This window comes from Triticum dicoccoides, chromosome 2B (assembly GCF_002162155.2).
Source record: "Triticum dicoccoides isolate Atlit2015 ecotype Zavitan chromosome 2B, WEW_v2.0, whole genome shotgun sequence".
Lineage (NCBI taxonomy): Eukaryota > Viridiplantae > Streptophyta > Magnoliopsida > Poales > Poaceae > Triticum > Triticum dicoccoides.
Genome location: NC_041383.1, coordinates 705,226,681 through 705,250,745, shown reverse-complemented (window position 1 = coordinate 705,250,745; position 24,065 = coordinate 705,226,681). Strand labels below are relative to the sequence as shown.

At 47.4% G+C, this 24,065-nt stretch overlaps 2 protein-coding genes across 2 annotated transcripts; one reads left to right on the top strand and one right to left on the bottom strand.

Moving 5' to 3' along the window:
• The first annotated feature begins 2,811 nt into the window (after window positions 1-2,811).
• Window positions 2,812-4,370, top strand: LOC119368406 (benzyl alcohol O-benzoyltransferase-like). Its single transcript, XM_037633680.1, has 2 exons — window positions 2,812-3,268; window positions 3,339-4,370. The coding sequence occupies exons 1-2, from the start codon at window positions 2,825-2,827 to the stop codon at window positions 4,224-4,226; spliced, it is 1,332 nt and encodes a 443-aa protein (XP_037489577.1). The 5' UTR covers window positions 2,812-2,824; the 3' UTR covers window positions 4,227-4,370.
• Window positions 4,371-15,470: 11,100 nt separating this feature from the next.
• LOC119361192 (BTB/POZ and MATH domain-containing protein 1-like) lies at window positions 15,471-16,544 on the bottom strand. Its single transcript, XM_037626521.1, has one exon. It carries the CDS (start codon window positions 16,542-16,544, stop codon window positions 15,471-15,473), a length of 1,074 nt encoding a protein of 357 aa, XP_037482418.1.
• Between the last annotated feature and the right edge of the window lie 7,521 nt (window positions 16,545-24,065).

Here is a 24,065-nt window from a genome sequence, read left to right as displayed (position 1 = left end):
GACGAGGCTCGCCTGGACGCGAGGAACGAACACACGATCGAGAACAGGAGGATCACGATCGACTACAGACAGGGGCTAGGTGGAGGAAGCGCGCCCAAACCTAATCGCCCCGTAATCGACGGAGCGATACACGAACCGTCACCAGAAGGGACGGACGCACACTCATAGGTGTAGGATTTCTCATTTCTAGGGCTCTTTCACAGTTTGTTTGACATAATATAGGATACCGAGTAGGAAGCGTTAGCGACTTTCTAAAAAAAACATAATTGTTAACGACCAAAACTGAAAACGGTTATTCGAACTAGTCCATCGGACTCGATTCAAACTAGTAGCATAGAGTATATTACATAAATTTAAACGAAATGTAACTAAAATTGCATAAAAACGAAAGAAACCTAGTCAACCTCGGCCATGAGCTTCTCCCACTTTGGATCGCCGTTGACGTCCTCATTGCTCCCGCTGCCGTCAGACCCAGAGTCAGTCCCCATCGCTGGAACAAATATCGATGACCGATGCAATGGACTACCCGGTTCCGTCGGTCTCCCCAACTTGTAGAGCTCGAACTATCGGCTCTCCTCCTCGACACGCTCCAGATATAGGCAACGGAGCTTCGCCATGTACTCCTTGTCAGCGCACTCCGCCTCGAGGCGTTCGCAGGCCTCCAGGTCCTCCCGTCATTCATGTGGAAAGGCCACTCTGGGGTTAACGAGAACCAAATCCGACATGGCGGATCCGAGGGGGAAATTGAGTCATGCCCGACCTGCCTGCGCTGTAGATTGATAGGAATCGATCCAGATGCGGAGGTGGGTTTCGGGGTCCAAGATCTCGGCCACCCACATCCCCCAACGACTGATGCCGCATCCCGAGGTACCTCCTCTTTTGCGACGGCGGTGTTGGCAGGTCAGATCCGAGAGGAGGACACGTTGCTTCGGAGGAACTGCCGCGATAGACTCAGGATGAGTGTGCGTGGCGGCGTGGATCGACACTTTTGATCGACGATAGCGGCCTACGCTACCTGCATCCGGCCATTTGGGCGGCGGGGCGAAGTCGAAGTGGATGCGGGGGCACGACGGCGGGGATGCGGGGTGCTTGGGCGGTGGCGGAATGGATGAGGTTGAGCAGTGGTAGGGGGATTTTTACTCCCGCGGTGAGCGGTTGGGTATATTTAAGAGTCTGGGTGGCCACGAAGTAATTCTTTTACTCCTCTAATGCATATAGTAGATCGGTTAGGTGCAATTTAGAGGAGCAATACCGAAATTTTACTCCTCTTTTTTTACCTTAAAAGACCTCTTTATTCAGTAGATAATTATGTTACATCGTTCACCATAAGAGGTACAATAGATGGGGAAGGATCATCTAACCAAACCCCACTACCCTGGAACTTAGCCAGTTGGGCTTGTTCATCAGCTACAAAATTTATTTTTCTACTCGCATGCTTATACTTAATCCTAACAAATTTTGGCTCCATAGAAAAACAATCATGAAAAATTGCTGCAGCAATGCCGGCCTCTCGTCCTTCATAATTTCTATTAATTCACTAGTATCAGAACTCACAACAACTCTATTACAATCCATGGCTTGAGCTAAAGAACAAGTCATGATTGAGAGCCATAGCTTCAGCCAAAAGAACATCATGAACCATATCCAAACGTGCGTTACTCCGGAATTTTACTCCTCTAATGCATTTTAGGGGATCAGTTAGAGAGGGCCTAACACATTTTTTATGGTGCCAAAACGAGCATGATCAAAATGGGGGCGTGCCAAAATATTGCTGAGGGAAATTCGCAGCCAAAAGCACACCAGCACGCATACAAATAATCATAACGGGTTACCAAAATATTGGATGTGATCCAAAAATTTTGCAGCAATTCAAATGGATGCCGGCAAGCCAGTCTACGCCAAAAATTTGGCACTCGGGCTTAGTTTACAGCAAACAAAAAAAAATGTTGGTGGCCCTCTCTTCTGCTCCGAGATCTGTGCAAAGTAACGGGCGGTTGAAATGTGCTAGGCTAACGTTCCCCCAGATATCGTAAAAATGTAATGTCAAAGAGACATCAATGATGCACACGATCAATTTATTAGGTAGTAAGAAGAAACAAGACAATCAACGGTCATGCTGTAGCGGTCAGCTGCACATAACAATAGCATCAACCATCACCCTCGGCTATACATGGTTTCAGATAGGATAATGTTAATTGACTGGAGTCCGCAAATACCACCTACACCCCCCTCTCCGCCTCCGCCGACGAACGTTTGCCAGTTATTGGGATAGAAGCCAACCATGGAAGGCCAGATGATGGCTAAGATTATCCCACATTGTTTGATCTGATCCGTTTGTTTACATGGATCCAATGAACGTGATTATCAGTTAGAGTAATGCTACGTCTACAACAGGTTACTTCTAATTTTTACTGGGAAGCTGATGTGGAGTATGATTGATAATAGGGAGATGAAGAGGCCCACTCCAGTTGAATTCAGGTGGGAGAGAGAGAATTAATTTGAAATTTCAAGTAAAACATTTGTAGATCCTCGAAGGTCTAGCATTAGGAGAATCTTTCGATGATTACATCACCCATGACCTTCCTGATAGGGGTTAGAGCCAACCGTGCCGAAGAGTGAAAGGGTGTAACAGTGCAGTACATGGATTAGAAACGAGTGGTCCGAGACATTTGCCGAAGGACAAAGGTGTGCGTAACAGTACAGTTCTCTAATGGATCAGGAACGAGCGGCGCTGAGTGTAACACAGTACATTGGCACAAGACTCTGGACACTTGATACCTTTTGCATGCAGGAACACAACCCAACAAAATTACAACAGCACGTCATGTCTACGCTCAGCTTCACCGTCCTCCGGAGAGAGCCCGTGCTCGTCGGCCCAGCCTCGCCGACGACACCGCGGGAGAAGAAACGCCTCTCCGACGTCGACGACCAAGACGAGCTGCGGTCGCACGTCCGCGGCATCTTCTTCTACCGCCGCGGTGGGCTCGCGCGCGGCGACCCCGTGGACACCATCCGCCGAGCCTTGTCCGAGGCGCTGGTGCACTACTACCCGCTCGCCGGGCGGCTGCGCGAGGTGGAGGACCGGAAACTGGTCGTCGACTGCACCGGCCAAGGGGTGACGTTTGTCGAGGCGGACGCCGACGTGCGCCTGGTGGATCTCGAGGCCGACGTGCCCGGGCTGATGCCGCCATTCCCGTGGATTGAGGAGCTCTGCTTCGAGGTGGAAGGCTCCAACGCTGTGCTCAACTGCCCCTTGGTGGTCATTCAGGTAAGCATTTCATATTGTCACATTATCCACGCACAATTTCAGGCTAACAACTTTTCTTGCCGATGGTCAGGTGACGCGTCTCCTGTGCGGCGGCTTCGCCGTGTGGCATAGCTTCAACCACACCGTCGCCGACGCCACGGGAATCATCCAGTTCCTGAACGCCGTTGCCGAGCTCGCTCGAGGCCTCCCTGCGCCGACCGTCGCGCCTGCCTGGTCTCGCGAGTTGCTTGACGCGCGAAGCCCCCCAACGCCCTCATTCCCGCACCCGGAGTACGATCCAGTGCCCCTGACGCCGACACCAACAGAGGACGACATTGTAAGGCGCGCCTTCGTGTTCGGACCTTCAGACGTCGCCGCAATCAAGAAAGGCCTGCCGCCTCACCTCCGGGACAGGGCAACGAGCTTCGAGGTGCTCGCGGCGGTGCTGTGGCGCGCCCGCACGGCGGCGTTGAGGACGCTCCGGTCGGACGAGGAGGCGCGCCTGGTGACCGTCGTCAGCATGAGGAGGCACAGCAGCGCCCTGCGCCTCCCCGACGGCTACTACGGCTTCGCTTGCGCGTACGTCACCGTGGTGATGGCCGCCGGCACGCTGCTCAGCTGCTCATTGGCGGACGTGGTGGAGCAGTTGCGGGAGGCCAAGGCGTCAGTGACCCCCGAGTATATGCGCTCCATGGCGGACCTTCTAGTGCTCCGTGGCCGGCCGTCTTTGGCGAGGGCAAACGTGTTCCTCCTGTCTGACCTCCGGCACGTTGGGTTCCAACGCGTGGACTTCGGGTGGGGCGAGCCGGTGTACGGCGGTCCCTCTCGCGTGAACTTCAGGAATGCCTTCTTTGTGGCTGTCAAGAACAGCGACGGGGCGGACGCGGTGGCCGTGCCGGTGGCACTGCCAACCATGGCCATGGACAAGTTCGCGGCGGAGATCCAGAGCTTGCTCAAGGATAGTATTAAACAGCCCTAGAAAATTCTTAAGCTGAAAAATATGCAAGTTTTTTCTCCCTCCTATTCGAACCAAAAAGTCCTGATGAAAAATAAAATGTTGCATCGGAGGGCGGTGTAGGTTGATGCTTTTTTTTTAACACAGTACAAATGCAAGTGCTCATACACACGCCATACACTCACCCCTATGAATGCACACACGCACACCCTACTCATATGAGCACCTCTGAAAGACTTTTTTTTGCGATGATAGAAGAGTTTTATTCCAGAGGTATAGGGTTACAATCGCGAGGCAAGAGATCCTCGATACACGGCGGACCTCGGCCAAGCCATACAGCAGTGGTACGCTCTGTACGACTATACAAGGCCAAACGATCTGCTACCCTATTCTGCACACGACTAATCTTCAAAGGAATGAAAACTCTATCTATCATTAGGTGACGAATCTCAGCAACTAAGTGCCCGTAGGCAGATCTAGATAAGCTGTCGCCCGAAAGGGCGGATAGGGCGACAGAAGAGTCCAATTGGACTATAACCGGGAGCTCGCAATGTTGGACTGCTAGCGCCATACCCTGCATCAGTGCATGCAGCTCCGCTTCCAACGCTTCGTTGCAGTTAAATATGTATCTGTAAGCTGAGAAGATAACACTCCCCTCATGATTCCTCAACACCATCCCTGCCGCAGCTGAGCCATCAGAATATAAATAAGCACCATCAACCGACAGGGCCACCTTCCCTGGTGGTGGTTTCGGCCATGGTTGAGCTATGGCCTCCGCCCGCGCCTTGGCCGGAGCATCCCGCCCAACCTGCATTTTGCCTTTGATAATATCCTCTGTCGAAAACCGCCTTGACAGATCGAGGGACTGCATGTAGCTGCACAAAAAGGATACAGTTGTAGCCACAGGAGGAACTTCCTTTCCATGAGCCAGATCTGAGCGGAGCGACCAAATGCGTCAGACCAACATAATTACACAATCCCTCATGTACTCATCACAGTTTGCAAGCAGGTTTAGCAACCAATCCTGCCCTGTATCATGCAGGAGTTCCTGGCTTGGTAGTTTCCATACCATCCTGATTTGTTGCCAGATCGCCTGCGCATGATCGCATGTAACAAGAGCATGGAAACTAGATTCCTTCTCTCTCGCACACAAGGGGCAACTGTCTCTTGTGGATATATGACAATGGTGTTTGCAGGAGTTTGTTGCCAGGGCACCCGAGACTACCTTCCACGCCAATATCCTCATTTTTAGGGGAACCTTAGCCGCCCAAATACATTGCCACACCGGCCGTTCCCCAGACGGGTTGTTGCTGGTCGCCGGTGTCATCTCCTGGACGCCGCCAATAGTCGCCAGCCGGTATGCACTCCTTACTGTAAAAAGTCCGCTCCTTTCCGGGAACCAGGCTATAAAGTCTTGACCATTCCTCGGTGAAGTACGGATCTTAAGAATTTCTCGAACATCCATGTCCCAAAAATGTTCTCTCAGCCTTTGTTCATCCCATGCACCGTGCTCATTCAGAAAATCTGCCACCCAATTGAGTCTGCAATTACGCTTCGGAGTTATCGGCCGAAAGTTGTGACCTCTTGGGATCCAAGCATCTCTCCAGGTTCTTATCAGTGTTCCGTCACTCACACGCCAAATAATTCCTTTCTTAACCAGCTCAAGCCCATGTACAATCCCCTTCCATACTGCTGACGAACTGGTTGGAAACACCGTGTCCAACAGATTGCCATGGGGATAACATTTTGCTCTTAAAAGTCTTGCACATAGGCTGTTTGGGAAGTCCAACAATCTCCAAGCCTGCTTAGCCAGCAAGGCCTGGTTGAACGCTCTCATGTCCCGAAATCCCATGCCCCCCATAGACTTGGGGACGACCATCTTCTTCCAGCTAATCCAGGCCATGTTCCTCTTACCGTTCTCCACACCCCACCAATATTGCCTGATCATACGCGTTAAGTCGTCACAGACTGATGCCGGCAATTTAAAGACACTCATCACATATGTAGGAATGGCCTGTGCAACAGCTTTGATCAAAATTTCTTTGTTCCCCAGAGATACAAACTGTTCACTCCAATCAATCAACCTTGCTCTTAGTCGCTCCTGCACCGTTTCAAATTGCCCTCTATGCACTCTTCCTTCTGGTACAGGTAAGCCCAAATATTTAGGCTCAAAAACTTGCTGCGAGACTTCTAATATGTCTTTTACCTCATCCGCCACCATCGCGCTGCAGTTGTCCGAGAAGAGGATGGAATACTTTTTGGGATTAATAAGTTGTCCCGTCGCCTCAGTATAAGTGTTCAACAGCCCTTTGACTATGCCTGCTTGCTGGCTCGATGCCTCAAATAACAACATTGTGTCATCCGCAAAAAGCAAGTGAGATATTTTCGGAGCACCACAACAGATGGTCACTCCCTTAAACTCCCCATCCTCAACTGATTTGGTAATAAGAGCAGACAGGGCATCAGCAAAAAACAGAAAAAGGAAAGGAGACAATGGATCACCTTGCCGTAGCCCCCTCGAAGGGTAGAATTCTTCAAGTAATTTTCCATTGAACTTTACCGAATATGTCACAGATCTTACGCAAGCCATGATCCAAGAGATCCATGTTGCAGAGAAGCCCCACTTGCCCAAAGCCTTCTCTAGGAAATCCCAATCCACCCGGTCGTACGCCTTTGACAAGTCCAACTTGTAAGCACAAGCCGTCGGGTAGTTATTCTTCATTGTCTGAATATGATTGATACACTCGAAGGCTATTATTGAGTTATCCGAAATTAGCCTACCAGGAATGAAGGCACTCTGGTTTTCAGAGATCAACTCAGCCAACAAAGGGCGTAAACGGTTAACCAAGCATTTGGACACAATCTTGTATATCACGTTACACAAACTTATTGGACGAAAATCCTTGAGCTCCTTAGGGAAAGGGACTTTCGGGATTAGTACAATAGCTGTCTCGTTCACACCCGCCGGCATTACCCCGGTGTTGAAGAACTCCAGGACCGCCGCAGTAATCTCCCCCTTCATGACTGCCCAGTTCCGCTGGTAGAATCTAGCGGGAAATCCATCCGTACCAGGTGCCTTGAGTGGCCCTATTTGAAATAGGGCGTTAGATACCTCCTCATCACTAAATGGTGCACATAACGCGGCATTCATCTCCTGTGTAACCCGCGGAACTATCCTTTCCAGGACCAACTCCGGGGAGAGGGTCGGTCCTTTGTAAAAACCTCCTTAAAGTAAGAAGTTGCCATCAGCTCCATATCGGATGGAGATGAGCACCAAGTTCCATCAAGACGTCGCAGCCACTGAATGTAATTTCGGTGAGCCCGCCACACAGCCCGGCGGTGGAGGTACGCCGTGTTCCTTTCGCCCTCCTTTAGCCATGTTATTCTTGATCGTTGCAACCACAACATCTCCTCGCGGTACATCAACTCGTCTAACTGATACATTTTCTGCCTGATGGCCACCCTGTCCGCATCGTGCAACTGCAAATCTGCCAGTTCAGACCGCAGTTTTTCAATCTCCGAGATAACATGACCGAAGTTTTCCTTACTCCATGCACGCAAACGCTGCATCATTTCTTTCATGGCATCGCGGACCGATCCCAAGTGCCCGCTCGGCCCGCTCTTACCCCAACTCTCTGCGACCAAAGCTTCGAGATGAGGGTGCCTTTCCCACATTATTTCATACCTGGGAGCACTCTTAGTGCGTCGGGGTTCTGCATGTGCCAACCTAACCATGATAGAAACATGGTCGGAGCACGAAGACGCCAGGTGCACCACTTGCGCAAACGGGAATATTTCCTTGAAAGCTTCATCCGCACATGCTCTATCAAGCCGAACCCGAACATTCCTATCGCCCTGCTGCCCGTTATCATATGTGAACGGAGCACCCGAGAAGCCCAAGTACATAAGCTCGCAATCCTCCAAACAGACACGGAAGAGGAGCATTTGGTTCTCGGACCGAGGGGACCGGGAGAAGTGTTCATGCTGCCACATTTCTTCATTAAAGTCACCACAAACCAACCACGGATCAGGCGACACTGACCGTAAGCCTGATAGGATACTCCACATACGGTGACGGTTTTCCATTCTTGGCTCACCATACACAAACGTAGTCCTCCACGCTTTATCATTCCCGTTGTCAACAATTCTCACATCAATATACCGCGCACACGAATCAAGCACGGTAACTTGCAAATTCTCATCCCAAAATAGTGCAAGCCCCCCACTGAGGCCCGCACTAGAGACCCCAGCAAATCCTTTCATATTCAACCTTTTCCTAAGCTTTTCCATCTGACTAGAGGCTTGGCGTGTTTCTGACATGAAGATCAGCCTCGGGGAATTGGCCTTTGAGAGGGCCACAATCTCACGAACTGTCCGACGGTTCCCCCCCCCGGCAGTTCCACATTAGGATACTCATTGTACCCGGCGGTCCTCCTCGAAGGAGGCCGCCGATTTCTCATCCGAAAAACCTTGGGTGTCTATCCTTGCCTTTTTACTGTTTGAACTATTGCATGGTGACGAGGGAGCATCACCATCTTCACCGATCCCTTGAGTAAGAGCTAACATAACATTCAGTTTGTTGGGAACCTCCAGCCCGGAGCTGTCCAAGGCCAGCCTCTTACGAGCTGGAGGGTCAACTTTCATATCCTTCGTGCCACTTTTAGATGGGCTAGACGCAGTATCAGCCAAGTCCGGGTCAATGACTTTCCTTGCGTCCTTTGCTTTGGTTGGTGTACGCTGCTTGTGACTTTGCTTGTCGTTGCTCCTATCGAACTCATCAGCTCTTGGCTTGTTCGGACCATCCGCGTACAGCCAGCTCCCGAACTTCCTATCCTTTACCTCATGGACCCCAGAGCCACATTCTTTGCAATCATGCCCAATCAGACCGCAAACACTGCAAAAGTGAGCAAGCTTTTCATACCGGACCAAGTAAACTTGCCTTGCCTCACCTCTAACAATACTAACGAATTTCGTGAGGGGTCGACGGATGTCATGACGAACCCTAACCCTCACATAATCACCCCGCGTGTTGCCGTTCAACCTCATCTCCAAGATCTCACCAGACTTTTTCAGCAGCGATTCCACAATGTTCCTCCTGCAGAAACCCTCAGGGAGCTTATGGATCTGTTAGAGGTAAACCCTCAATGTTTCAGCAGCGATTCCATAATCACCCCGCGTGTTGCCGTTCAAAAAGTATTCATTCATCTTGTCAAATGTGTATTGAACTATTGCCGTCACGGGTAATGCACGTACACCCTTGAGCACCTTATTGAAGCATTCTGCCATATTGCTTGTCATTTGACCATACCTCCGGCCATCTTCATCGAAAGCACGTGCCCACATATTCCTTTCGGCAATGTTCTTATTGAGAAACTCCTGACCGCCGGGGTCAAGTTTCTTGTGTCTGAGCAATGCATTGAACAATGTGGAAAACCGCTTGTTGGTGAAAGCGAGACAACAATCCTGAAGATCATCGACCAACTCCTTGATACCACATGCCCTATAGAAGTTTGCACAAAAGTGCCTCATGCACCATCGATAATGCAAATTTCTATGTCCGGGAATGTCAATCACCACCGCATTTAGAATTCCAGCATGGCGATCCGATATGACACAAATTTCCCTTTCAGCCGGTAATACCCTTGTTCTCAGTTGACGCAAGAACCACTCCCAGTTATCATTGTTCTCCACCTCAACCAAAGCGAAAGCCAAAGGCAACACCCGGTTATTGGCATCACTTGCTATTGCAACCAATAAAGTGCCCTTGTATTGTCCGGTCAAGAACGTGCCATCAATGGCGATGACGGGCCGACAATGCTCAAAAGCCCTCACGCATTGCTCAAAGGCCCAAAATGCACGGCCAAATACTCGGACGGTCCTCCCGTTATGAATCAAAGTTTGGTGCCCATGAGGCTCAACCACGTGAACCATGCCTGGGTTTGTGGCGGCCATAGCTAACAACAACCTAGGGAGTCGGTTGTATGCTTCCTCCCAATTGCCATACAACATCTTGAATGCGGCTTGCTTCGCCTTCCATGCCTTGCCGTACTTCACCTTGTAATGAAAGATGGCTTTCACAAGGTCAATGACACTCTTGATGCTCATTATTGGAAGTGTCGATATTTGGTTGGACAGCCTGTAAGCAATGAACTCGGACGTGAGTTGTCTGTGTTGTTGGTGCACAAGCTTGCCATCCGCATTCTTGTGCCGGCACATGTGAGTTGGTAGACAACTCACTATGCGCCAAGTGGGACCTCCTTTCCATGGCCTTGCACGCACAATCCATGGACATGTTGGCACTTCACATTTGACCGTGTAACGCACATTAACATCCGAGTTGGCCACTTTATGTGGACGATAATGTGTAACCGAGTAGTTGTCGAGCCACATCTTCAATTCCAAGAAGGATTGAAACTCACAACCGGGATATATCCCGTTCTTGCCGTCTTCCAAATCACGGTGAGAACTTGGCCTAGCTCCAAGAGATATGCATTTGCCACCATCCACAACGGCTTCATCCGCGAGACTAAGATCCTTGAACAATGGTGTCTTGTGATCCCGCCCGAATACCTTCTTGAATGCTTCGGCCTCCTTCGGCGTGAACCCCTCCTCATCAACTTCTTCATCGGGACCATCGTCATCCGAGTCCGATGCATATGCACGGGAAAAAGGGATGGATTGGTCCATTGTCTCTTGCACATGATATTGGTCGAGATCACCCACATTGTTGTCATGGAGGTCAACTTCGTTGTCATCCTCCTCGTACTCATCATTCTCCTCTTCAAAACCTTCATTTTGGTTGTTTGGAGTCGGGCTCAATGTTGGCCAATCTTGTTGCGTGAATTGAGGTTCACTCATTCGATCTTGGTTCATGGGTGGGGGAGTGCTAGCAACCAACGGGGAGGGGTTCCGGTTCAAGTCTAAATTCAAAGTAGACTCAACCTTCTTGGAGACAAATAACTCAAGAGCCTTGTCTAGAGATTCGGCAACCGTCTCCTTGTATGCAACCCAACGTTGCTCGGAGTTCACACGCATTGTCTTCCAACGGATGTGCATTCCAAAACCAACATTATGCCTTCCCTCGAACTCAACAACGTCACTTGGGTCCGTCCAATTCAAATCTTTCCTCACTTGTTCCAAAAGCTCCGCATAGCTAGGACTACTCTCAAACACCATGTCAAGCTCATTCGGGTCCGTCTCAACATTGCCTTTCAAAAAGGCCTGTCTATCCACATGATGAACATAAACACATGTTCTCCCCATCCCTACAATAATCAAAAACACACATATATCAAGTAAATACTTAAGAAAAATATTTGCACACATATGCCCTAACATATAAAACAACCATAACCATAGCATAACCCTAACACCAACATCAAACACACATAACCCTAACCCTAGCATACTATGGAAGCTCAACCAACCCAAGTTAGCAAAGAAACATAACATCATTCAACACAAATTTGCAAATCCAAGTCAAAACTAGGGTTTCCCCCAAACTAGCAAGATTTGAGCAAATGTGACAATTCCTATGGATGAAAACGAGGGGATGGGAGGAGATTACCTTAAGGGAGGGGTTGGCTTCGAAATTCACGGTCAAATACTCCGAATTTGCAAGATTTGAGAGGGGGGGAGAGGGGAAGAGAGGAGGGCCGCAAGCCTTAGGGTTTGGGTGGGGTGGGGGTGTGTGGGGTGGGGTGGGAGGGGAGAGAGGGTGGGGCCAGCCCAAGTGGAACACAGACTGTGCAGCGCCCACGAGCTAGGCGCTGCACATTACATGTGTGGCGCCTAAGACTTAGACGCTGCACAGGTGCGTGTGGGGCCACAGCTGGACCAGGGCTGCCACGCTGGCAGGAAGTGTGGCGCTTAAGTGATGGGCGCTGCACAGTAGGGTGCGGCGCCCAGCTGTCGGGCGTCACACCGAAAGGTCAGCAGCGTGAAATTTTTTTGAAAGCAGGTCAGTTTGTGAATTGATTTCTACCTCAGGTCAAATATGTGATTTCTCCCTTCGCCCCTTGCCCTCGACCAGGGTCCAATCGCGCCTCCTGCGCAAGGCCCAGCGGTTCTTGCGATGCCGCGCACGTCACCCCATCAGCGACCACGATGGACTGCAGCCGTGCTCGAGGTTGCCCCCACGCTACCGGGCAGGGCGAGGCCTCAGCAGGCATTGAAGACGGCCCTGATTCTGCGCGCAGCATTGAAGCCGGCAGCGGGGAGCGGACCGCGTCGGCGTAGGAGGCGCTACGGGCAGCGGCAGAAGCAGGGGAGGTCTCCAGATCGGACCCGCCCGAGAAGCAGAGCCGCCCGCCCGAGCCCGGGGAGGCGGTGGAGCTGGCAGGCATGCCAACAGGCAGCAGAGCGGGGCTGGCCGGTGGATCTCGCTACCGGCGGGCAGCGAAACGGCCAGAGCCGCCGGCCGAAGGTGGCCGCCGGCTAGGGGTGGGTCGGGGGCTGCAAGGACTTTTGCTAGTGCCACCCTGTCTCTGATTGTGTTAATTCCCGGCGCACTAATTGCTTCTTCATGCGACGGTTCCTTCCATCTCCCTTCCACCAATAAATCTCAGCGTACCCTTCCCAATTCTTCTGCTTTCATCTTTATCTGCGCCACAATTCCCATATTGCGTCGCCGCCGGCCCAACCTTCTCTAGCCGAGACCTCCGCGATGACACCCTCCGTGAACCCCATGATCGGCGCGAGCCTGGACTATGTTGGCCCAAGCCACACGTCATGGCGTCGACCCGACCTCCCGGCGAACCATGTGTGTCGCCATCAGCCTCCTCCTTCAACCTTCATATCTATGTCCCCAGATATGAACATCGTTCTTTAAAGTTAGCTTGGGTGGATCCGTGGAGGCCCTGATTTCCAGATGAAGTAGCTGGCGCCGGGAAGGGCGCCGTGATATGAGGGCAGCCAGCGGCCAGCGGCGCCTCGCGTCTGCCCCCAAGCGTAGTTCGACGGCGTGATGGATCAAACTAGCGCCTCTGTAGCCAACTCGCCATGGTAGGAGCAGGAAGATGGGGCTGCTCCCATCGTATATTTGTCCAGATCTTTATGCCTGTGTTGTTTCTCAAGTCGCCAAGGTAAGAGCAGGAAGAAGTGGATACTTTGTTGTTTCCTCTGTCCGATCTTAGGAGGGAAAAACAGTAACACTATGTGTGCACATCATATACCAATCCGCTTCACGATGATTGGAGCCAATTCATGCCACTAAGTAGCAGCTGTGGCCTTGCACATGCTTCTTTTGTTCAGAGAATTAGATCCGTACTCACCTTCAGTTTCATGGACTACTACACGGCTAAATTACTCTACATACATTTTTGTATCTGAATATGGATCAATTCCATGTATGAATTTGATTGACATGGATCTTTGATCTGGACTTGAGGTTACTTAATTTTTCTTTCTCAGTTTCATTTTCAATTATAATTAGTTGCTACATCACATTCAGATGCATTTTGTTCTCAGTTTTCGTTGAGCCTTTTGTGCAAATTTATTTTATTGCTAGGTAGGAGCAGGGAGATGAGGCCGTTCCCGTCCTAAATTTGTCCACATCTTTACCCCTGTGTTGCTCCCCTGAAGGCATCTGCGCTTTTTCAGCAGAAGAGATACGTACCTACTGAAAATGCAATTCAGGTCGTCCCTGCCGTATAATTTGTTGTATGGGCCTGATGTGCACTGTACATGCACCTTACTCTTTCATTTTTTTACACTGATTGGTATGTGACTCTTGGTCATGTACAAATTCTAAGATGTATGTATGTGTTGTTATTCGATTTGTTTATATTTTGTGCTTCCGTTCCTATTAAGAGTAACTCAAAGGCATTTGTATTAGTGGTTTTGTGTCTCGCCTTTCTTTCGGTAGGTTCAGACTGGGCTTCGCATGTTTTCAGTAACGGAACAGCTGAGCGGACGATTCGGTCTGCACGATGGCAAATCTAGCTGTCTACTGCATTTTAATAATATGAATGTACGAACTATACCAGCAAAGGTTTGAAATAACATAGTTTTCTGACTTTTCACATAGTACCAATAAAGGATCAAACAAGCATATATTTTTAATTGCTTACTTATTGTCACTCTCTATACCAGCAAAGGTTTGAAATAACATAGTTTTTTTCATTCTTTACTTATTTTCACTCCATAATCTTTCTCAGGTGGAGTATTACAAGTTCCCGCAGCAACACGCGGGGTATCATCTAGTTTTATTGGTTTATATAACTTCAAACTAAGAGCCCGGAGGACTTATTTTTTTTGAGATTTTTGAGAAAAGGAGAGAATTCGGAGCCTAGAGGACGAGGACTTGATCGATGTTGACGGTTGTGGCTCAGTTCGTCTGATCGTGTCGATGACCCAACAAGATTCTTTTTTTCTTTTGCGGGGAACCCAATAAGATTCATGACCCAATAGTAAATTACACCATGCTATTCATCCATGTTTTTTCCAGCAATCAATCAAAATCGACATGTACGTACACGTAAAAACAACAAGGTAGGGAGAGCGCCCTACCTCGCCCTACCGAGTCCTCCGCTTGTGCATGTTTTTCCTCGGGCTAACGTGTTCGTTTCTATTTGGTAAACAATTTCTCTAATGATGCCTCAGATTATTGATTCTCGCAACTCGCACCCTCTATTGATGTATCAGCTTATTGATTCTCTGAACCCACGCATATATAAGTTGATCTGATTCGTTGCAAAAATAAGTGATGGAGAACTATTCGCTTAGAAATCGGACCTTGTTTTCTAGCATAGATGTGATGTAGTTCAGTTGTTGGCTGCCATAAGGTCCGAAGAGAATGTCGTGAGCTCGATCCCTCCTCAGGCAGCCAACTCTTTTTTCAATCGATAGGAAGCACACTCAAGGCCCACATTTAACTCGAGCTGACATAGTTCATCAATGGAACAATGAGCGGAAGGTTTAATTTCTAGAGGCTACCATGGTTTGGCCGCCCTACCATAACCGTGTTTGCTACTCGCTGGCATATATGGCACGGACGAGCAATGCAAATCATTCAGGACTAACATCCTATCTTTTCTCTTTTTTTTTGTAAGCCATCATATGCAATTCCTAAAAAGCAAAATTGAGTAGCTTTTAAGCAAAAAATCCAAGAATTATCATGGCAACATGCAAAAACACCAATAATTATGATGATACCATATACCTCATCGCAAAAAAAAAGTGTGGTAAAATGAAGATGACTAAAATCAAACATGGTCAGTAAATGAGAATAATATTTTCCCTGCTCACTGTGAGTAGTCACCTCACATTCTAAGCGCAGGACACAACCTTCAGTATATCCTCCATGAGCAAAGGACAACTAGCTATGAGTTGCTTGAATCCATTAGTGGCCATGACAGCCCGTAGTATATCCCGTGGTGAACTTATAAACTGAATGCAAGCCTCCTTAAGATCCTTGCAGTGATGCTGCTCTGCCAGAAGCAACGTGGTCGCGACCGTCTCGACATTGATGCCCTCATAGAGCTTGTCTTCACACATGACCTTCAACCTATCCACTCCGTACCTGTCCGCGGCAACAAGCAAGTGTTGCAGTCTTTCAATTTTGCAATGGTCTTCATCATCATCTGGCATAGTATCTGTGTACATGAAGTGAAGAAGCACCTCAAAGACTTGGGGCTCCATGTCATCGACCTCGATGTGCCGCGCCGTATTTTCCTTCAACGGACCAAAGAGTTCGGCCTTGAAAACCTGAGAACGTGCAGCCAGCACACAACCATGGGCATTGAACAGCTGGTGGCGCACGCTGAACGTCACATCTGCACCTTCTCCATCCTTGAGCATGCGCTCGAGGCTCTCCCGCATGCTCGACGGTGGCACTGCGATAGGTCTCCTGTTGCGCGTTCGGGGTTCATGTATAACCATGAGAACGCATCTCACCGTGAAGCGTCCATTGTTGGCGTCCGACAAAGTGTTAAGCTTCGATCTCGAGACAAAATTTCTATACCCCCAACAGTAGTTTGTTGGAGAAAATGTATCCTCTGAGATGCTGAAGGTTGTCACCTGTACATCCCCGTCTAATTTCTCCAACACATTTAACGAGGACCGTGCCCTCACGTCCTTGGCTGGGCTGTCGCAATAAAGAAAACAGGAGGCCGCGTCGCTAGATCCGTCCTTCTGCTCCCCGTTTGGGTAGAACCTGATCGTCCAGGCGTAGCCGCCGATTTTGAATGTGCTCGAGCTGACAAACTTGCCGCCGCCGATGCCCTCGAGCAGCCGGTAATCACGCACCACGAAATTGTGGACTGACATGGCGCTCTCCGTGGAGCACGTCGACGACGTCTCGGACTGGCACTCACCATGGAAGAAAAGGGCGCTCTTGCCCATGCCAAAAGTAGGGGAGTGCAGGACGATAGGTAGGTTAAGAGCGTTGGTCTTTCTTGTGTTTATTATGGAGAAGGAGAACTCGATGTTTGGTATTATTGCTGCATACGATGTTGTCTATATATTCTCATAGCTCTGCAATTAAGAAGAAGAAACTCAGGACTCCGATTCTAAGACAATAGCAACGACGATATGCCGGGTCGGTGAGGTAACTCTAGCTAGGTACGACTTCTAGTCAGAACTAGAATCGTTTGTGCACACGCCATTACTATTTTTTGTTTTACCGACGCATTTTTGTTCATCTATAATAATTTATAAAAAGATTAGTTGGTGCATATGTAAAGTCAATCAATAGATGCACACATCCCGTCCAAAAAAAAAATACTGGAAAGCAGAAAAATGAAACAAAAGAAGCCGGAAAATTGAGAAACAAATGAGAAAACGAAAACAACATGCTCCTTCCATTTGCAAATAGAAGATGTTTTTGATATTTCAATATGGTCTACATACGGACTAAAATAAGTGCAAAACACATGTCTAAGCTCGTTTTCAGCTAGCGCACGTAATTCGGACAAGGCACCCCCTCGTGTTGCCTCTCTTCGAGCGACGCCAGGCCCCCCCACCCCCACCCCTACCCCCTTCCTGAACCCTAGCTGCCAGACCCCCGCAGTTCCATCCCCAGCCGCCGCTGCCACTGGCAAGGGCCGTGGTGGCGGCGGGCCCTGCGCCATAGATCCATGGTGGGTGGCCGCCGCGGTATCCCCTGTGAGGCGGAGGTGGTGTTTCATGCAGGGAGGCCGGGGGCGGCAGTCAGGGCAGCGCCCCTGCTGCGCGGCGACGATTGAAGCCTCCATGGCCGGCGGTGACCTGAGGTTGGGTGGTAGCGGTGGTGGCGCTCCATTTAGCGACGGTGGCGGCTGCGTGCAGATGGGTGGCCTAGAGGGTTGCAGATCTGGCGCCCTGCCCAGATCCGTCATGGCACCCCACTGATGATGCTCCGAGCGAAACCCTAGATCTGGATCTACCGGATCAGACGATAATGGCACATTCGATGCCGTTGTCCCTCTTGGGGGCATCGTCTTGGAGAAAGTGTTGTTTGGACGGGACAAGAGGAGGAGTGGTGTTACATCTACCGCAATGCCGAGGGCGGATCCCGACGGCATGGCGCTGCGGAGGTTCGGCGACAGGCGCATCTGGACGAATATGTGCAGGATGATGGCGTTGTCTGGCGTCGTGGTGGTGTCGATGGTAGGGCAGGCAAGGTCGATGCGTCAGTTCCTTCTCTGGAGATGGGCCAGTGGAAGATGGCGGCGGCAGCCTCTGAGAGCGCGCATGACCGGTGTGGGTCCCAGTCCTAGTGTGTGGCTGGGCTGGGGCATCCGGCTATAGATGTTAGGGTTTGTGCGATGTTTATTTGGTATTTGGCCCAGATATTTGGCATACCTTCATTAAGGGGATAGTGGCTTCAGGCTGAGTGATGTATTAATTTATATGGTATTTATGAATAACTAATAAAATGCCTGCATGCATCCTCCAGATGCAGAGGCCGGGAGTATATCCTCCTTTAAAAAAATATACATGCGATTAAAAAAATGTTAGAACATCTTATATTTGTGAACAGAAAGAGTAAAGAAGATTGCAACAGAAAATAGTTTTCCTAAAGCACATCTATAATGCCATAAATATTGCACATCTAAGTCCTATATCATTGATCTTGGGTGAAGATTTGTGTTGACATTTTCTTTTTATGCTTGATTGAGTTACTTTGATGTGCAATAACCAGAGAACATCTAGATGTGCCTTAGACACACCCAACAGAAAAAACGCAAAAATAAAACCAGATTTGCTATTTTACATCTAGATGTGAAATAGTTATCTCACATCTAACTTTCTAATCACATGATTTAGACATTAAGATCCGTATTCTTTTTGTGTGTGTGTGTGTTGTTCCTATACGCATCGCTCGTGCGAGAGGCCACCTCGTGGGGTTTAGGCCCTTTATTTCACAGCCTCACGTATTACCTTAGCGTGGGTTCCGGCCACAAGAGGTTTTTTATTTTCTTTCTTTTGTTTCTTTTTCCTTTTTCCTTTTTCTTCTTTTGTTCTTTTATTTGTTTCAAATTCATAAAAAAATTAATTTCATGCTTTTTTTATTTTTCTTTTCTGTTCTCCATTCTTTTTGTTTTTTGTTTCTTTTAAATTCATGCTTTTTTTTCGTATGTGTTAGTTGATTGTCTATCACCAAACAGGGGTTGTTTTTTTCTTGTCCCAATTGCAAGTTCATCCACAACTCTTAATTCAGTCTTGAGTTTTTTTTGTCCCAGTTGCAATTCCACCCTCGATTTGTAACTGGGTCTCAACATTATTTTTGTTTCAGTTGCAAGTCCACCCTTGACTCGCAATTGAGGCCCGAACTATTTTTGTCCCCGTTGCAATCCCACCCTTGACACACAACTGGGCCTCAACATTTTTTTGTCTCAGTTGCAACCCCACCCTTGACTCGCAACTGGGCATCGTCATTTTTTTGTCTGAGTTGCAAGTCCACCCTCGACTCACAACTCGGGCGCAAACGTTTTTTTCTCCCAGTTGCAAGTCCACCCTCGACTCGGAACTGAGGCCCGTCATTTTTTTCCCAGTTGCAAGTTGACCCTCGACTCGCAACTAGAACTCGATCTTTTTTAGTCCCAATTGCAAGTCCACCTTCGACTTATAATTGGGTACCGAATTTGTTGTCCGAGTTGCAAGTCCACCTATTAACTAATAACTAGGCCATCCTTTCTTTGACCCAATTGCAAGTCCAACATGAACTCGCAACTCGATTTGACTCTTTTTTTATCCCAATTGCAAATTCATCATCGACTCGCAACTGGGCTAAACATTTTTTTGTCTCAGTTGCAAGTCCATCATTGACATGCAACAGGGCACGTTGATCTTTTTGCCGCAGTTGCACGTCAAACAACGGCTCGCAACTAGGGTCTCACCCTTTTTGTTTGTCCCAGTTGTAAGTCCATCATTGACATGCAACTAGCTTGTCGATCCATTTCTTGCCCCAATGTACTTTCTTAAAATTCATGAACATTTTTCAAATTCATATTTTTTATTCGTGGACATTTTGGAGAAGCTAAATTTTTTACCAAACCATGAATATCTGTTCTATTCTTGATTTTTTGAATACATGACCACTTTAAGTTGTCAAAGATTTTTCAAATTCATGAATATTTCTTGTATCATGAATATTCTTCAAATTCACAAATATTTTTGAATTGATATTTCTTTTTAAAAAACATTCAAATTCTCAAACAATTTTCAAGTTCGAACATGGGGTAGCTTATCTAAAGGGCGTTCACCTAGAGGCAAGCTATAGGATACTCGAGAAAAGAGCTGGAGGATGCAAGCCAGGCTGGAGCGTGCATGATGCATGCATGCACCACGTTGCTTGCAAACTTGTGTTAATCAAGTTTTAGCCCAGAGAGTGAACTCCGCTTAGCTTGGGTGTCTAGCGATGGCACTGGCCAGCCAGCCAGCCACCGTGAGTTCTTGATATCCAGCGGGGCAACGAGAGGAATAAATGGATTATTTCTTCCCTTACATGAAACAATTTTTTCAGTACTAGTATAGGACTTCCCTCGCGTGAAAAGTCCAGCCCAAGCAAGAAACAACAACAAACAACGACGACAAACAAAGAAATGGAAAAAACGACCACGAAGCCAGAAAGTGAAACGGCATTTAGAATAAAACGAAAGGAAAACCTCGACCCAAACAAATAGTAGGGAACTACATTTTTCCTTCCACTACAGCACTATTGGGAAATCGAGGTAGTCCACAAATCCGCATAAACCATGTCTTTTTTTTCCCGTGAAGAGAGGTGAGCACCGAAAGTGCTATTTTGTGCCCGAGCACATGCACTCTCGATATCTTTCCCGTCGGTCCTCCCCGAGATCACCCATCACATGCGTATAGGCCCAAGTATTGACATCGTATTTATGTTTTCCAACAGGGCCCATGGCCCACATATGACCAGCAGGCAGCATGCCGCCGTCAGCCACGTTACCAGCGGCTCGGATGTGGCTCAACGATATGGGCCGTGAAAGGACAGATTCTAGACTAACAGGATGAGGAATTTATTGCCTCCCACCGCTGCATGACTTAGTCTAAAAAGAAACAATCTTCATCTTCCCTTGCACGCCTCGTCTCCTCCCCTACCAGCTAAATCAATATTCGCACAATATCAGCTAATCCTCTGCACCAGCACCGTCGCACCGTAGTCTAAATATGAAAGTATCTCAAACAAACCCATGTTCTAAAAAAAAGGGAAAAGGAAGCCCTGTTAAATATGAAAATGCAACCTTAGAAAACCACCTAAAATATTTTAGTTTTTGAGCAAGTAACGTTTCACTTTTAAGGCGATAAGCGACATTGATGGCACAAGCACACATGTGATACATGGGCAAAAAAAGAAATATACGAGTATTATTTATTGACCAAAGGTTATTTGCTTTTCGTGCAATTTTTTTTGTCAAAGTGGGTATATGCATATGTTACATAGGTCTCTTTGGATCACATCATTTTGGAACACATGAAAATAAGTAAAAACACAGGATTGTGATGTCAAGACATCTCCAATCGTATTGGAAAACAAAATCTCAGGAATTGAGATAAACAGCCTTTGGCTGTACCACAGGAAAGGTACAAGAATTCTAGAATTTGAGTTTAGGGTTTCCAAACTTCTAGTAGTGCCTAGAATATTTAAGTTCATCAAATTTCTTATGATGCACATATATAAGTGCGTCATCGCTCACACAAATTACACTGATGGACCATCTGCATGTTAGAGGCGGGTTCTGAGATTGCAAAAGAGTTTGATGGCAGCTGCCAAACATACTAGTGCCAAGCTCTGAAGGTTTATTGAACATGTCATCTCACACATGGATCCAGTTCTTGTTTCCTGACTCCATGAATGAATATAATTTCAGGTTTAGATTTCTGAAACATCAGTAAACAAACCAGTAAATAGGTGGAAGAGCAAGAATACAACAAATTGTAGAAAAACAATGGGTGGCCCTATAAATACCATCACCTACTAGCCTACAGAAGCTTCGTTTCATCCACAAACACATGAAGCCATGAACACATCCATACCCAACGTAAAGGGATAAACCAGAAACAGGGTTGCAATGGTTATAAAGTCACCAAATCTAGATTAGTTTGAAGTCCAAGATCCATATATGAACAAAAATCTAAAGCTTCAAATAATCTAGAACAACATGTGACGATGTGACCTCTCGGACGTTCGATTCAACCAAATAATCTTCTAAAAAAATCAAAAGATTTAAATATTAACTTTGTAAGCAAAGCAGATAAAGGGGCTCATCGCAGCCAAAATCTGTAAAAATATGATACAGTTTTGCATCAGGCCCTCTGCTTCAAATAAACATAAAAAATCATGCTTAGTGTGACAGAAAACAGTATGGGAAGAAGAGAAAAGGCATGCTACTCATGATTTATTTCATAACAAAATTGATAAGGTGATGGAAATGGCTAAGACAGACTGAACGACGAGTTCGCTTCAAATAGACAGCGAAAAACTGCAGGTTCTGCAAATCATGTTTACAAAAAATGTACTCCTAAGCATCCAATTTTTAAAATGTCTCTGCAAATATTCCCTCAAGGAACCAGTATCTTGTGAGCCCGCACTTCTACTCACCAGACTATTTAGCTGCTAAACCAGAAAAAATGTGTTGACTAGTACCTCGTTCTGTTCTATTAAACTTGAAACATCTGCCAAATCTGCAGACCTGCATTTGTGGTACTTCAGTACTTCCTCTGTAAATATAAGATCTTTTAGATCACTACTAGTGATCTAAAAGATCTTTCCAGATCACTACTAAAAGATCTTTTTAGATCACTACTAGTGATCATTTCTTAAATGCAAAGTTCCTAGTCACTGCCCTATTAAGCTGCTAATCAAAATTTACAACATAATTGACAACCAAGTAGTTTTCATCAGCAATGCACTGTGGAAGAACAATCTTAATTACTTCCTTGAGACTACCAGAATCTATCCAAATTATCTGAACAGGGACCAAATTTCTACAAATGTACTATATCCCAATTATCACCTAAGATTTTTACATCTCTATTAATGTTAGTATGTTGCGAACTAACCTCTTAGCCCACAATGGACCTTGAGGGTTGACCTTACCTATACACAGCCGCGACACCTGCGGCGAGTTGCCCCTTCTGCGCATTGTTGGTACACAACAGCTTTTCATGAACATGACACATTCCTGAAAATTATATCATGCCCCGGGGTCTATTTATGCAGTAGCAAATTATATCCATTCCCCTCTCCATTTATTGTCTCCTAAATATCACTAACATGACACATTTACACAGAAAAAATATATATCTTGGTCCCCTTCACACAATGAGCGTCTCCTATTTTTTATTCAAATATTTCATGTTTTCATGAATACAAAAGATCATACTCCCTCCATTCAGAATTACTTGTCTCAGAAATGGATGTATCTAGAATTAAAATACATCTAGATACATCCATTTTTGCGACAAGTAATTCTGAACGGAGGGAGTACATGCTTATGATTCCCACACAAGTTTTTAACCTTAATCCAGATGAAGAATGCAGCCCTTCAGCCCACTCAACAAAAAGAATTCAGTGCCTCATCACTTTTCGAAATGAATATCAACCGTGAATGGTGATTAGCACACATGTAATTTCCTACGACATTCAGGTTTCCAGCGCCCGTAACTATGTAAATTACTGAACCAACAATACAATACCAGAACATTACATATGAAAGTTTTCACACACTACTTATACCCCACTTGCCATCTACTCTTCTAATCACAAGCATTCACACATATCCATGGAATCAGTGTCTGCAGAACTCCACAATAAAATTATGGATGTGTTATTTTCTCTCCGAACGTACCAGCGGGTCCATCCTGGAGCTCTAGGATCCTTCTTGCAATCCGCCCATCGAATCTCCGCAGGGGGCTGATTCTGATCCATTCCCGCCCTAATCTAATGGAGGGGGTACATCGGGACGCCACTAACATTAACCTCCTCCAACGCCGTTAATCTGTGAAGCAAGCAGGCAAAGTTTCAGATCCACGCCATGGAATCTAGAACGAACTCAAATGCTACAGGAGATTAACCGTTTGCTTACCTTTTAATTGCCTGCATATGGAACTCCATTTCCACCGGCAAATCTTCGCTAAGTTGTCGAATCGCCTCCCCCAAAGCTCGGCCCTCTCCGTGGCTCAGGAAGACGGCAACAGCGTGCGGTATGAGACGACAGTATATCCTGACCCACGGATCAGGAAGAGGCCCGACGTCCTGGGCCACGACTCAACTAGTTTGCCGTAGATGACTGCTTCTCCTCCGTCTACTTCCAGGCCCACAAGCCCAGACGTATTTCTTCATTTGCTTCGTTACAAATGCTCGCCTATGTGGCCCAGACATTAAATGCATCGCATCCCGAGACGCAAAACAGCGGCCCA

Excerpts from the sequence above, each read along its gene's own strand:
- LOC119368406 (XM_037633680.1), top strand. The coding sequence starts at position 2,825 with ATGTCTACGCTCAGCTTCACCGTCCTCCGGAGAGAGCCCGTGCTCGTC. Across the intron at positions 3,269-3,338 it reads GCCCCTTGGTGGTCATTCAG|GTGACGCGTCTCCTGTGCGG; the intron begins GTAAGCATTTCA and ends GCCGATGGTCAG.
- LOC119361192 (XM_037626521.1), bottom strand. The coding sequence starts at position 16,544 with ATGGGCAAGAGCGCCCTTTTCTTCCATGGTGAGTGCCAGTCCGAGACG.